The sequence below is a fragment of the Dermochelys coriacea genome, chromosome 10, assembly GCF_009764565.3.
Source record: "Dermochelys coriacea isolate rDerCor1 chromosome 10, rDerCor1.pri.v4, whole genome shotgun sequence".
In the NCBI taxonomy this organism is placed as follows: domain Eukaryota; kingdom Metazoa; phylum Chordata; order Testudines; family Dermochelyidae; genus Dermochelys; species Dermochelys coriacea.
The window spans coordinates 27,615,845-27,631,770 of NC_050077.1; the positions used below are offsets into that span (position 1 = coordinate 27,615,845).

At 38.6% G+C, this 15,926-nt stretch overlaps 1 protein-coding gene across 36 annotated transcripts in view; it reads right to left on the reverse strand.

The window, feature by feature from the left end:
* The window catches only part of RBFOX1 (RNA binding fox-1 homolog 1), a 2,470,149-nt gene that overhangs the window by 138,225 nt on the left and 2,315,998 nt on the right, over window positions 1-15,926 (reverse strand). For all 36 annotated transcript variants that reach the window (XM_038419714.2, XM_038419715.2, XM_038419718.2 and 33 more), the window contains 2 exons: window positions 6,459-6,602; window positions 3,303-3,356 (listed from right to left, as the gene is read on the reverse strand). In XM_038419714.2, the coding sequence (XP_038275642.1) occupies window positions 3,303-3,356; window positions 6,459-6,602 (198 nt within the window). The remainder of the gene's footprint in view (window positions 1-3,302; window positions 3,357-6,458; window positions 6,603-15,926) is intronic.

Below are 15,926 nucleotides of genomic sequence, written 5' to 3' on the forward strand. Positions count from 1 at the left end.
TCAGAATATCATATGCACAAAGCCAAAATAGTGAATTAATGTGTGAAAAATCATTAAGAAACTATTAGAAATTACCTTTTAAAAGTGGAGATTGGTATTCCTTTTATCTATTCAAGCCATAAATTTATCTATGCTTGAGCATTATGAAGGGAAGTGTGTGTATGTACGTGTGTGTAGCACTAATGTATGGGTGCAATTTTCCATCCTCCTCTAATTAATACTCAAACAACATGCTGGCTACTTTCAACTGCTATTTGCCCACCCATTAAACCTCCCATGTTGTAATAGCTCTGTAAGAAAACTCTTAAATTCAAGTGCTACTGAGAGAATGCCTTAGCAGAACCTTATCGCTGCAGCCACTGAACCAGTGACCTAAAGTTCACATAATAGTGTAAAAAGAAAAGGAGTACTTGTTAGAGACTAACAAATAACGAATACAGACTGACACGGCTGCTACTCTGAAACCTGTCATAATAGTGTAAGTTACTCTAATATTGTCTAACTGTTTGTTCACCTCTCTCCTCTAAGCAGAACAACTATCTTCCCTGACTGGCAAGAACTGAAAATTTGGTATGAGTTCTTGGACTGTTAATTATGACCTAGAATTCTAAAAACAGTCTCCTGAGTAAGCCTATTCCCTTGTAGCACCAGGGTGCACTCCAGATTTCTTTTAAATATTGGGAATAAAAGAAACATCCAAAATAAAATATCAAAGGAGAAATCATCTTTAGTTAATATTAAGATGGAGCTACAAGCTTACTAAAGACAAAAAATCTATTAGGAATGTGTGGCAGCTGTCATTTTGAATTCCTTACATTTTTTCTTATGCATTAACATTACTTAAACAAAGCTTTTATATAAGTTTTTACACTCATATTTTAATTTACAGAAACTTTATTGGATAATAACTTTTATTCATCAGGTGCATAGAGCATGCTCTCTCTCTCTGACACACACATTTTTACGTATCTCTATGTACATTCCAAACTCAGCATAACAGCAACTAAAAAAATATTTATTATTGTACTAATCAATAATATGAGCTGTCAAGTGCTCAGATACATTAAAGGACACTGGGGAAAAAAACAAAACAAACACCACCACCTGTACTTGACCATTAACCAAGTTTTAAATGGCAATGGATAGTCTTGTTTTTGATTGGGGAGATGGTTGGGAGGTTTTGTTTGTTTGTTTGTTTGTTTAGAAGGACTAATGGGCCTTACTTATATTATGGACAAATGAGCACATACATGTTTTTAAAATGTAAAATCATTAAATAGTTTACAAATATAGAAAAATGGTGTTCATTGTCGTTAGAGTACTTTTACATCTCTAGAGTAAAATCTGGTTCTGACTCATATAAAGTGAATTTCCCTCACAGAATTGGAGTGGGAAACTTGTGAGTTCCCTCAGCTTGCTTTCTCTGAGCTTATGTTTCCACTATATAGCAAAGCACATAGATGGTGGGGGAGGGCAATTTGAAAATTGCTTTGGAGGCAAATTGCTATTCTCTGTTTATCTGCATTAGTTCTCATGTTTTCTGGTTTGAATTGTTTCATGTAAACTGCAGTTTACAGAAGTACCAATACTCAATTCCTGTCTAAATGCAAAAGGTGATTTGATGTGCTTGTTAACCGCATTACTGGCATCTATTCTTTTAATCACTGACAGAGAGGGTGCTGAGGAAAGTGAGCCTTGTGAGACCCTCTCTAAGAGCTTTTTTTATAGTGTAGGACAGTGAGAGGTTTGCACGGCACAGATGCCAACCCCTAATGTAGACATACTGCACCAGTGTAAAAACTGACTTGAGCTGGTGCATTCATTCAATAAGGTTCTGCACTGGTGCAGATATATTAGTACAAAAAAAGTCCAATGTATAAAAGCCCTTAGGATGAGAGGGTAAATACACTGACCATACCCATTCAAGCCTCAAACTTACTCCTGGAACCACCAAACAAAGATGCCTATGGTGCTGTTTGTTCTGAAATTTTAAATCTATCTGCTAGGAACAAGTCTTAGACAACCAGTTTCTTTCACAAAGACTCCTGAACAGCCACCAGATAAGTATAACAGTTTTCAGCCACGACCAACTTGAGCCCAATCTGAACTGGCAACCTAAAGTTAAAAGGCCCTGCTTTTCTGTATTGGCTTAAAATCACCAAACTTTTGAATCATACTGTTCCCCAATATCTTTGTTGTTTTACAAAATTGGCAGTAAATGTTCTAACTGCATGAGGGGGATGTCAGTTTATGAATGGCAAAGTGATTCAAACAGGTTTTGGAATATAAGGCATATGATGATTGCATCATTTTATATGGAAGAAAAGATGACCATTTTAAATTTAGAATTAAAAATGCTGACACATTAGGAGAGTGATTAGCAGAAATATTATAATGTATCTGACATACTGAAAGACGAAAAGGCTTCCATTATTAATAAGGAATTATATGTAGGATGGGAAGAATTATTACAAGTCAAATGTATAGGGGGACAAAGATTAGAATGAGTCTGACATAAGGGGAGGAGAGTTACCATGCATATGACACAAACACATAAAACTATAGTGCAACTGATATGGGTAAGATTTACTGGGGAAATGACTGTTGTTTTGCACCATTTAATGTAAATTATCTAAGCATAACAATCTTAACAATCTTATATTTTTTATTTCTTAAGTACCCAATAAATCCGGCTATAAATTTAAAGCAAAGTTATTTTCAGGAGAACTAAAATAAATTTACAATACAGTACATTGTCTTTATCAGTAGAAATACTAAAATAAACTGTATTCAAAGGGTTGGTGCACTGAAGTTTTTAACTAACCAGGAAAACATCTGCACATCAATAATCTGGAATAATCACATATTTTATTGAGTAATTACTCAATAGAATATTAGATTATATTACCAACTGTCATTTCAATAGCAAAAAATACCTATTCTAGCAAATGATCTAATTATTTTTCTGCAAACATGACTCATTTTATAAAATGAGCAAGGTAATTATCACTGAAGGATAAAGAATCAGCCTAGACAATATATGATTATATTTAAAAGCAGAAAGCAAAATTCCCATTGAACTTTGACAGTTTGTAGTAGTTATAATTTTTCCTTTCAAAGGATTTAAAATGTGTCCACTGAATTTCTTGCTGTTTGGGAAATTGACAAAAGGCTTCAAAAGGTGATTCCAGTCAAGTGGATTTTTAAGATGCATTTATTACACTAGTGCAGTTGTTTTCTCTTAAACTTATCAAATACTAAAAATCAATTAACTGATTCTTCTGGTGAATTAAACGGCTTACCTTTGAGCCTCGCTCATTAAAAATAATTTCAACATCTAAGATTTTACCAAATTGCTGAAAAGAAATAGAAAAGTCACATGAACATAAGAAAATCTGAGAACATAATAACAGAACTGTAGCAAAGATATTTCATAGTATTAGAAGATTTAGTATCTCATATATATAAAGACATTAAATTACAGGCAGTCAAGCAATAAAAAAAATGACAAACTGAAGAGTAGCTGAATTAAATGCATGTTGTGATGAGCCTGATACACAGCTAAAACTGCACCACTACCATTCTGCATAATCAAGAACAGCAATTAAAATATAGTAGCACCTGCTGACCGTGAACCACGTTATGGTTAAACTCATATCACAGTGACATTAAAGAGAAAAGTTGGTGAGGTAATATCTTTTATTTGACCAACTTCTGTTGGTAAGAGAGAAGTTTGTGAGCATACACAGAGCTCTTCTTCAAGTGAGATGACCTGAAAAAAAGCTCTGTATGAGCTTAAAAGCTTGTCTTTCTCACCGTAAGAGGCTGGTCCAATAAAAAACGTTACCTCACCCACTTTGTTTCTCTAATACCCTGGGACCAATATGGCTACAACAACACTGCATATCACAGTGAAGTGAAAGTCCCAATATTTTACACACTTTTCAATGGCTTTTCAGTCCTCTTATAATGATGTTTCAGTATAGGTGATATCCCACTGTGCAACTCCCCTTTGAGGGCAGCAATCACCACCCACCAGACAGGTATTAAATGTTGCATTTAAAGGTGATTATCACCTCCCACCCCTTGGTCTTGTTGCAGTTGCTCCCAGTGGAATGAAGAGGAATAAGGACATATTTGCTACAGCTACTTCTGGTTGTGAGTAAAGATACAAGGTGAAATCCTGGCTTTATTTAAAAATCAAATGGGAATTCTGTTATAGATTTCAGTGGAGCCAGGATTTCACCCATATCTTCTAAAAGGATACCCCACCACTTCCAATGCCCCCTCAAAGAACATAAAGAAAGACACTTCCACCAGTGCTGAGTTTTTTCCAAACAAGCCCTGTCCTATCTTAGTGAAACTCTACTGAATGTGAAGATTACTTGTGCATGGAAATAAACCCTACATCCTATATTAATAATTACTATTATTATTGGTGTTATCTTAGCCCTAGGCACTGTTCAAACATGCAAAAAGGCACAGGTTCTATTCCAAAGAAAAAAGTTTCACTATACCTGCTTTGGGAAAGGGAATGAATGCTAACCCTGGGCAGGATTTAGTATGGATAAGTCAGAACATTTTTTGACGTGGCACATTTTATGATGTGACACTTTTTAGTACATCACTCAATGTGTCATGTTCCGCTATTTCATGTGTCACTAACGTGTCATGTGAAACAGTGTAACTCTGGTGAGGCAATGTAAATGACAAACAATATACTACAATGGAAAAACAAAGTAATGCAGGGAGAAGCAGAATAACCTAGTAAGTGTATAATATACTACAGAAATTAGACTCTACTCCAGTCTACTAAGTACCTTAAGATATGTTAAATACATCCATGACAAGAAAGACAGAGTTCCTTTTATTGCTTTAACTTTTTAGAAAAATCAGCAAACGCTTGTTATCCTTTGCCTTGCGCCTTCCCCCCGGTTACATTTATCCTTCAAGTAACAAATGCGTTAACCACTATTGTTAGCTTATAAGCAGACAATTGTTTAATGTTTAAACTATAATTCGTGTACATATAAAGCCAGGTGAAGTTGGACAAACAAAACGCAAACTAGTAAACAAGCCTGCTCCTCAACTCATGCTCTTAAAAAGAAATCATGTTCATAACAGGATCAACATGCAAAGGATGGTTTCAATATCAGGCTTCATTTCAGAAACTTCACTATAATTCGCAAGGATAGGAATTTGAATTTCCCACCAGTTCATCCGATGAAGTGAGCTGTAGCTCACGAAAGCTTATGCTCTAATAAATTTGTTAGTCTCTAAGGTGCCACACGTACTCCTTTTCTTTTTGCGAATACAGACTAACACGGCTGCTACTCTGAAACCACCAGTTCAGAAACTCAGATTTCTCTGCACAGGTTGGTTTAACACTGAACAACTGAGTTTGTCTCAGCTTGAAAGTGGAAGGCTTAAAGCAGCTATTGCTCCAATAGTGTTTATGTTACCAAGTCATATGGAAGCTGGGGAATTCCTGCCATCTTCCAATTTGGAAGTAAGACTTATTTGAGTTTTCTGAATCCTAAAAACTTGGAATGCAAAACACAAATTAACTTTAGTTTGTTTACAGTTGGATTTTAGCACCCACAAAACAATTCTTGCATTTTGTGCATTTAGAAACAGAATCTACCTGTTTTCTGAGTTGTTTTATTTAAATTTAATTTTAACTGATTAACATACATTTATCCTAGGAAGTTCTCATACATCATCAGATTCTTTACAATTTTGTGCTCTGAAATGTATGGCATCAGAAACACCTTTGTATTTGGTGGGGGGACAGTTGTAGGGCAATTCCGATAGGTTTATATGAAAATATCCCCTTTTCCTACTATCATGTCAGGACTCATACCCACATAAAATAACTGCAGGTTCAAAATCTAATACAATATGCTGCTCCAACATAAGAGTATCTGTGAGTTATTTATGTTTATTACGATGATATGAATAGGTGCAAAAAAAAGCAGGTCCAGTACTGGAGTATAATCTGGCCATGTCCAATTCTTTGTGAAAGGAGATTAATAATAATGCAGTTGTAGGCCAAGTAATGCCTATTTTTTACTGCTATGCTTTTAAAGATCCACAACCACAGGTGGGGAATTCAAGGTGAACAGAAGACTTCACAAGAGAGAGTATGTAAGTGTGTAATAAATTAAGCCAGTATTAATTACTTGCTTTCTTAGAGTACAAAAATATATGATATTCTGGAGATCTGCCATCTATTATAGCTCTGTAGAGTACATATAGTATTGTTTCTCCTTACAAGTAGGATAAGCAAGTCAGGCAATTAGTTATGAGTAAAGGGGGAGGGGGGAAGGGTCTTCCAATGGAAAGCATTATATAATCTTAACTTTAGGTATTGCTGCTAGCTCCACCTATAATGTAAAGGCAATGCTTCTTTTAAAACGTGACGATAATAAGCATGCAAACAAAAATAGAGTACTTACCCCAAACATTTGTCTGAGATCTGGATCTCGAAATCTGAAGGGTATATTTGAGACATGCAGCCGTTTCGGCTGCGATTTGTTTTCTGTGTTTTCAGAGGATTGTGTCTGTTGCTGGCCATCAGTCTGTGCTGCATCATCTGTCTGCTAAAAGAATTAAAGCAAAATAAAGTAAAACATGCTCTAAGTATTGCTCTAGTTGTAGATATAAAAATAGTGGCGGGTTTAACTCTCAGGCAAGGCACACAACTGAAAAGGAAAGAAGGAATCATTCAAACAATGATGTAAAAGAAAATCTGAAGTTAGAGATGTGGAATATCTGTTAATTCACCTAGTCCATTGTTACATCTATTTCAACAACATAGAACTTGGAAAGAAACAAGCAATATGTGGAAGAAGAATATAAACAATTATGTTACATTTATAAATGTTTTTAAATAAATGAAGAATAAATATTTAGCTCTGAATTCTAACATTGTGGAAACATCTTTAGCCTCCATTGGTGTTCTCCGAAGGAAACTGAAGCATCATGGGCAGAAAACAGCCGAGCACTAATAGCACATTATAAACAATCATGTAAGAGTAGAACTTGGACCTTCATGCAGAGGCCAATAAGGACTTTCACTCAACTCCAGGAGGGCGGAAACACATCATGCCATACTGGCCATTTCATAAGCAGTTAATGTGCTTTAGAGGGTAACTTTATCTGGAGGAACAGTCACCATTACTGAAAAGGCCTTGAATGTTCAAGGAAACAGAAGTACTATTAGAGGCAATGTAACAAGTTTCAAGAATGCCCAAGATAAAGATGAAACCCAGAAATTAACTTTTGAAGAGTTTCACATAGGAACAAGAACATGTAGTGTTCATCAATGACATTTCTATGGGAATTCTGTACTGCAGTTTTTAAATGATGTCTTACATTTGGATTACATCACTGCTGAAGTTTGCTTCCGTTTAAAAAACCCAATTAGGAATTACAAAAATTATTATTAAAACACATTGAATTATAAATAGCATTGTATCAGTCATCTGAAAATTAAAATTTATCATCTTCAGTCAAACAATACTTTGGAGAAATCTCTGTGATGGTTTCTTTGATGACAACATATAGGGCCTAATTAATCACTCTGTAGCATGTGTATATGCACAAGTAGGAGCATTTATGAATGTGTGTGTAAAATAGAGGCTTATTTTTATATACATATAGATTCACACAAGAATACAATGTTAGAAAGGGAAGAGGAAAGAATGCAGCAGGAGAAAAATGGAAGAATGAAAATAGAAAGTCTTTTAATTTCCTCTTCTCTTTCACTTCCTTTCCTGTCGCATGCCTCTTCTATACGTTTCCTTTGCTAGTTTTTCAGTTGTCTTCTACTGTTGCTGTTTAACTACTAAAAAGAAAAGGAGTACTCGTGGCACCTTAGAGACTAACAAATTTATTAGAGCATAAGCTTTCGTGAGCTACAGCTCACTTCATCGGATGCATCCGATGAAGTGAGCTGTAGCTCACGAAAGCTTATGCTCTAATAAATTTGTTAGTCTCTAAGGTGCCACAAGTACTCCTTTTCTTTTTGCGAATACAGACTAACACGGCTGCTACTCTGAAACCTGTTTAACTACTATTTCTCATGTATGCACTTTTTTAAATATTAAAAGAAAATCCCACTTCCAGCTAGCAACACCAAACTCATCTCTCATGGCTTGAGTGTCGGCAGACTGTATTTCATTAGTTGAAATTTTAACTGTGATGGACAATAGTTTTTAATCATGAGAAAAGCAAACTATATGCTGTTTAAGTTATATGTTAAACAAACTGTAACAGGGAAATCTGCCCCTTTAAGGGCCAGAGGGCTTGGGACCAGCCAGCCCTGTTTGCAAGCAGAGCCCCTTTAAGAACATGTGTTTGGGCTCAGTAGAGGGGATTATAACAGGGATCAGATGATTCCTATAAAGTTCTGAAAGAGCTTAGCTTGAGCTACAGAAAGCAGAGTGGTGAGAGACATGAGGAAAGGCCTCTGGGTCCCTACAATCTACTTTGGTCAGGGCCTAGCTTGTTTCAGTGTTACTTTGTGAGTTTTTTGTTTGAAGACTAAACTGTGCCCTAAAGTAAGGGCCTGAATAGACACTGTGCGTGGCATTTAATTTTTCCTAGGCTGGGGATATGAGCCAACATCCTACACAGGTACTCAGATAGCATGATTAGGAGAGAGGTAAAAGAACCTGAATAGAATAGAATAGAATAGAATAGAATAGAATGTACAATTACGTTGAAGTTTGCAAGTAACAGAGTTACTTTCAATTTCACAATGCTCACCATCACCATATTCTTCTTAACTACCTTCAACTCATAAACTAAGTGTAAATAAAATCTTCAAGTTCATCTCCTTGTATTTTCTCTACTTCTGTATGAAAGAAAAACCTTCCAGAAAATAACCAGAAAGAAAGACAGAGGCATATTGTGCGCAATTTTTCTTTTTTAAAGTCTCGCAGTACCCTCAGAATAGATGCAAAAAAAACAAGAGACTCTGCAAGGCTGCACCCTGCACCGGCATGGAGTCCCACTGGCCTCAACTGTATGCATTCACTTCTAGCACTGCGGTCTAAATGGACATGACAGATAATGGGCTGGAGAGAGGAAGTATTGTTATTCCCATTTTACAATGAGGAACTGAGGCACAGAGAGATCAAGTGAATCTCTCTCAGTGTATGCGCAGTGTGCTCAGCCATTTGATAGCATCATCATCAGCCAGGTGAAGAGCCAGTAGCCTGCTGTCAAAGTAAGTCAGTGGGCCCCTGTCAAGCATATGTGACAGTCTGAAGTTGACCGCATCTACATTGCGCGTCATTAGAGAAACCCCATTTGAAGAGATTAGATGCACAATTGCCCTGTCCTGTCCAAAACCAGTTCTAGGATGACCAGAGGTGCTTTGGCAGGTCATAGAATCATAGAATCATAGAATATCAGGGTTGGAAGGGACCCCAGAAGGTCATCTAGTCCAACCCCCTGCTCAAAGCAGGACCAAGTCCCAGTTAAATCATCCCAGCTAGGGCTTTGTCAAGCCTGACCTTAAAAACCTCTAAGGAAGGAGATTCTACCACCTCCCTAGGTAACGCATTCCAGTGTTTCACCACCCTCTTAGTGAAAAAGTTTTTCCTAATATCCAATCTAAACCTCCCCCATTGCAACTTGAGACCATTACTCCTCGTTCTGTCATCTGCTACCATTGAGAACAGTCTAGAGCCATCCTCTTTGAAACCCCCTTTCAGGTAGTTGAAAGCAGCTATCAAATCCCCCCTCATTCTTCTCTTCTGCAGACTAAACAATCCCAGCTCCCTCAGCCTCTCCTCATAAGTCATGTGCTCTAGACCCCTAATCATTTTCGTTGCCCTTCGTTGTACTCTTTCCAATTTATCCACATCCTTCCTGTAGTGTGGGGCCCAAAACTGGACACAGTACTCCAGATGAGGCCTCACCAGTGTCGAATAGAGGGGAACGATCACGTCCCTCGATCTGCTCGCTATGCCCCTACTTATACATCCCAAAATGCCATTGGCCTTCTTGGCAACAAGGGCACACTGCTGACTCATATCCAGCTTCTCGTCCACTGTCACCCCTAGGTCCTTTTCCGCAGAACTGCTGCCGAGCCATTCGGTCCCTAGTCTGTAGCGGTGCATTGGATTCTTCCATCCTAAGTGCAGGACCCTGCATTTATCCTTATTGAACCTCATTAGATTTCTTTTGGCCCAATCCTCCAATTTGTCTAGGTCCTTCTGTATCCTATCCCTCCCCTCCAGCGTATCTACCACTCCTCCCAGTTTAGTATCATCCGCAAATTTGCTGAGAGTGCAATCCACACCATCCTCCAGATCATTTATGAAGATATTGAACAAAACGGGCCCCAGGACCGACCCCTGGGGCACTCCACTTGACACCAGCTGCCAACTAGACATGGAGCCATTGATCACTACCCGTTGAGCCCGACAATCTAGCCAGCTTTCTACCCACCTTATAGTGCATTCATCCAGCCCATACTTCCTTAACTTGCTGACAAGAATGCTGTGGGAGACCGTGTCAAAAGCTTTGCTAAAGTCAAGAAACAATACATCCACTGCTTTCCCTTCATCCACAGAACCAGTAATCTCATCATAAAAGGCGATTAGATTAGTCAGGCATGACCTTCCCTTGGTGAATCCATGCTGACTGTTCCTGATCACTTTCCTCTCCTCTAAGTGCTTCAGGATTGATTCTTTGAGGACCTGCTCCATGATTTTTCCAGGGACTGAGGTGAGGCTGACCGGCCTGTAGTTCCCAGGATCCTCCCAGGATCCTCCAGGATCCAGGTCAGAACCTGGCAGGCAGATGTTTGGGTTGGTGATGAGAGAGTGATTAACGACTGTCAGCACTGACCATTCATTATGCCAAGCAAATTCCACCATCATGTCCTGTGGTGGTATAAGTGACCATAAAGGATGTCTAGAAGACAGGCAAACTGGCAAGATAGTTGAAAAGGTTTTAGTTCAGAAGCAAGTTGCTTTTCTCATGGATAATGGCCAGCAGCAGGATGGAGGCCTTCACATGGCAAATATGGGGTCATGCTATGTTACTAAGTTTTGGCAGCCATGGCAACAGAGTTGCACGTAAAGTACCGGTAACAACACACATAGCTTTGTAGTAACTCGCCATGTTGTGGGGGTCCTTGCCTGGCTTGAGAATGGCAATAATCTTTGCTTGACGCCAAGTGCATGGTAGCTTGGGTCAAATGAATGACCCAAGGTCACACAGCTTTAACTGTTGTTTAACATTTTGTTTTGTAGTTTTCATATATTCTGAGGATACTTCAAAAATTCAAGTGTACTTCACATGGGTGCAGGGATGTGTTTACAACAATTAATTGCAGGACTGGGACCTCGGACGGTTAAGCATAGACTGACTCTTACTATGTGTTTGTACAGCATCTAGCACATTGGGGTCCCCATTTCAGAGCCTCTAGGTGCTATTGTAATAAAATACAAAAAAAAAATAATACCATAAAATTGCATATTTTGTCTGTGTGCACAGCCTTACACAGTTTCATTAACTAAGTAATAATTAATAATCTCTCTCTCTTTCCCTGTTAGTCCCCTATCAAGTGTGATTTGAGCTCACGGTTTTGCAATAACACACACAAAACTTAAGAACCAAACTGGGCAATGTGGCCTTCCCTCCTCTAGATCCATTTTGCTTTCCTTCCTGATTGTCTAAATCTTTCTTGAAAGATTTTCAAGATTGCAACTTCAAATTCATGGTAGTTCCGTCCACATGTTAATTCCAAGCCTTGTTCTCAAAGAAAATACAACCAAATCCTAGGCCATGTTTACACTACCAAAATGTATTCTTACAGCAATATAGCTAACTTGATTTAACTCTGTACCTCCACTATACCTATGGTTGAGCTAAAAGAAAAGGAGTACTTGTGGCACCTTAGAGACTAACAAATTTATTAGAGCATAAGCATACTCCTTTTCTTTTTGCGAATACAGACTAACACGGCTGCTACTCTGAAACCTATGGTTGAGCTAGGCTCTCTACACAGAAGTTAGCAAGTACAGTGCCTTGTTTCCACTAGGATTTTACAGGACATACTACATTGCTGTAAAAATGCACCATTTGCGGGAGTAAAGGCTTCACCCTAAACCCCTAACAAAATGTGTTGGCACAAAGTGTACAACTGGGGTAAAAACACCGATTGAAATCCTGGCCTCATTGAATTCAATGGTATCCCCCCTGTTATTTTGAATGTGGAGATGATTTCACCCATTGTCTATGTTTGGTAGGTGAGCATCATCATGATGTATACACATGCAGGAGCCAGTTCTGCAAAATATGGAAAACTCCTTATGCTAGTGAAGCATTTTCTAGTGGCCTGAGCAAGTGACCACTAACTAACTCTCATACTGACTGTCAACAGCGCCACTGAACTTTCTTTTTCTGCTACTTTCCTAGCTCATAATAGTATTATGGGGATTCATCAACGAATATCTGTTAAAAAATGTGATTAACTGTTATGCATTAATATTGTTATTTTAAAGGGATAAGAACTTTTTCTGTCCTAAGCTGTTCATGCCATTATCTAAAAATAGATTAAAGTATCTAGAATTTATATTTGGAAAACGGTTCCATCCAAAATCATCATGAGGATTACATTAGCGGGTCAGTCACTTGAACAGAAGAAATGTGAAGGTAATTTGGTGTACGGTAGTAGGTGTGGGGGGGAGGAGTGACAGGAAAGGGTGGAAATGTAATATTAAGGAACAATTTAAAGTCAATTAGCATCATTTGAACTCAGTTACAAAATCCTGAAGGTGCTTTTTAGCTTCAGGAACAAAAGATGCCCCAGGAAGAAATTATATCATCAATATATTGTATAAATGCAAATTGGAAATAGTAATTTCTGTTCATTGTATTAATATAAATGATGAGAAACAAGACGAGAGGAAGCATTGAACCTTGCAGTATTAGTATGCCTGAAAAGTTAGACAGCTTTTGTACCGCGAGTAATAATGGAGACATTGTCATCAAACCAGATAAGGCCCTGAATATGATGCCAAAATGGATACATTTTGGAATTATGCTGGAGTTGTAGACTGCCTTCACAATAATCTGACTGTGAGTAACTGCTATACTTTGGTTTTGGGGGTTGCTGTTGTTTTGTCTGTTTGCTGATTTTTAAGTGCAGTCTTTATTTCACAGAAAAATGTGAAATCTAACTGAGCTTCACCAAACAATTTGTCAGAGTCAAGGTATTTAGGATTTGAAAACCAGGTATGTCAGAAATTGCTTTAGTATGTTTAAGTGTCATACCTGTCACATCCCTTGTAAAGACCTCAGACAAAAGATTAAAACTGTGTGGGGAAATGGTTTGCCAATGGTAACTAAGTATCTATCCAACTCATGTTTATTGCCCCAATAGCTGCAGAAATTTTCAGGGAACATGGGTCCATGTTAACCAAAATCAAAATAGGTGACAAATTGAAATTCAAAGCCCTTATTGCTAAAAGAAAGGATACTCTTTAATGAAAATAATTCATATTAACACTGAGGACATAAGATGCACCGAGCACATAGGTGGTACAGGTTGAACCATGAACAGTCTCCCAGGGGGAAGCCTCAAAGTTTTTTATGGATTTCAAAGTGGAGTGAAATCCCACCTTGCATTACCTATTACAGTTCCCAGAATATTTTCATTGCTGAATGCCTCCCCAGCAAACAAACAACGACAACATACAACACAGAAATATCTACTTTAAAGGCCTCTAGCTGATATTTTCTTAAAGAATTAACTGAAACCAAGAAGCAAAGCATTCAGTCTGTACAGCACACCCTGCCTGCCTTCATACCACCTGGGAATAAGAAGTCATCTCTTGGGAATATGTCTTTCAGAGAAAGTGGCTGAGAAGCGCACCTGCTGTCAAGCAAGGTGGAGATGGAGTATATCCAGGTCTTTTTTTTTTTTTGCTGATGGCTATAGTACCATCCCTACCACCAGGCAGCATCAGCCAGTCCTAGATTTTGAACCTGCCAGTCACAAGCCACCTTGTGTGTGCCAAATTATTAGCCTACATCAACAAAGATGGTTGATGCTGGCCCTTCCACGAGGCCCATTCTAAACGTGCTTCAGGAAGGGGTGTGAAGCAGCTACTATTGAAAAGTATTTTGTCCCTTTTAGAATTTTAGCTATACATTGAATAAACTAACTGTTATACTTGTTTTTTTTTAAGCTATGTTTTTAATGTAACAGAGCCGTTGGGATAGTAAAAAGCAAACCTGTCTATAATAGTAATTGCATCGTTCAATTGTAGTACTACCTGGGATTTCGGCCGGCCTGGGGCTCCTCCAGCCAAGGGGGGCACTCCAGGCTGTGGCTGGCCTGGAGTTTCTCTGGGCAGGGAAGTTGGGGGGTGCTCCGGCCATTGGAGGGGGCAGGGGGTCTCAGGGTTCCAGATGTTGGGGGACAGGCAGAAGGGGTGGAGCCAGGGGTTAGCCTCCCTAAAGGGGGGCTCCAACCGCTGCCCATGTCTATGGGAGTATAGAGAAAAATACATTGACATAACAAAAGATGGAAATAACCCAAAAATCTGTAGCTGAACTCTACTGCACTTCCTGGGTATATGGTCAGACCCAATATTTATGTATCAAGCTCATCTTTTGTGTAAATATTTCAGCGAGCCTTAATTTCATTTCACAGTAAGAGAGCATCTGAAGCCAATGCATTATTTCCAGGGCTCTGTTCCTTTTTCCATAGAATTATCAGTGACAAATGACTGATTGATTCATTTATTTAATTTTTGTGAATTTTCAAGACCTGGATGTTATTTTGATCATTTTCTTTTTATGGCAATTAATATCACTCTGTAGTGGAATCATTACTGGAAAGCAAGGTAGTAAAATGATGGCAGGACTATAAAACATCATTAAATAGCCTAAAATATTCCCCTGATATTTTTAAAGTTTGAATTTATCACTGGATTTGGAAGGGATGTAGCTTTTATGAATGACCGTACCACATATTTAATTGGGGAGGGGAATTTTTTTGGCTATCTGAATGAAGGGAACAGTGATTTATGGCTGGGGGCTAGGGAGTTGGGGAAAGAGGTCAAACTGCTGCAAAAGGGGAGAAGATGGATCCCAGATGGATGGAAGGGTTTAAGAGGGGCAGCCCCATGTGGTGAAGCCCTCTTTTACACAGAGCTGTTGGTTAAAGGAACAGAATGGGGATTTGGGGCTCCTCTGAGTGGTATGGCCTGGAGCCAACCCCCACCCCTTTCTTATAGCCCACCTTAACCCTCCTATGAAGGTCCCAGCAATGGACTGGCTGTGGGGGACTTGGATGGAAAAAGAGGGGGGAGCTGCAGAAGCCCCTGGGTAATTATTGAATGGTTAGCTACACTGTACACTTTTATCTGCTGGGTGTTCTCAGACATCTAATAATAAAGATGCGGCCTGTTTAAAGCCATATCAAATGTCTCCTGTCCTTCTTTTGGTATAGCTGGACCAACACCTTGAATTCTATGGAACCCTACAATGTGATTAACACAGACAGAATGCACATGATATATATATGACATCTTAAAGTAAAAGCAGTTTTTAAACTGATAAACCATGAGGTGACTGATGAATGTCTTTTGGGCCTGAAAGCAGGTGCTGAGCACCCCCCCAATTCCAACTAAAGTCAATGGGAGCTATAGGTGCTCAGCATCTTTGAAAATCAGGCCCTTAGTTTATGGAATGGCTTTCTTATATATGTCAGTTATTACCATATTAGGTTAATTTCCAGCTCTGAGGATCAAGAAGCCATTTGTCATCTCCACCAAAAGGTCATGTCTGCGCATTTGCTGCATGACTTTTTTCTGGTTCCAGTAAGATTGCATGTCTAATTTAAAAATCTTGATAAACAATTATAGCAGGTTATTGATAACTATTGCCCGGAC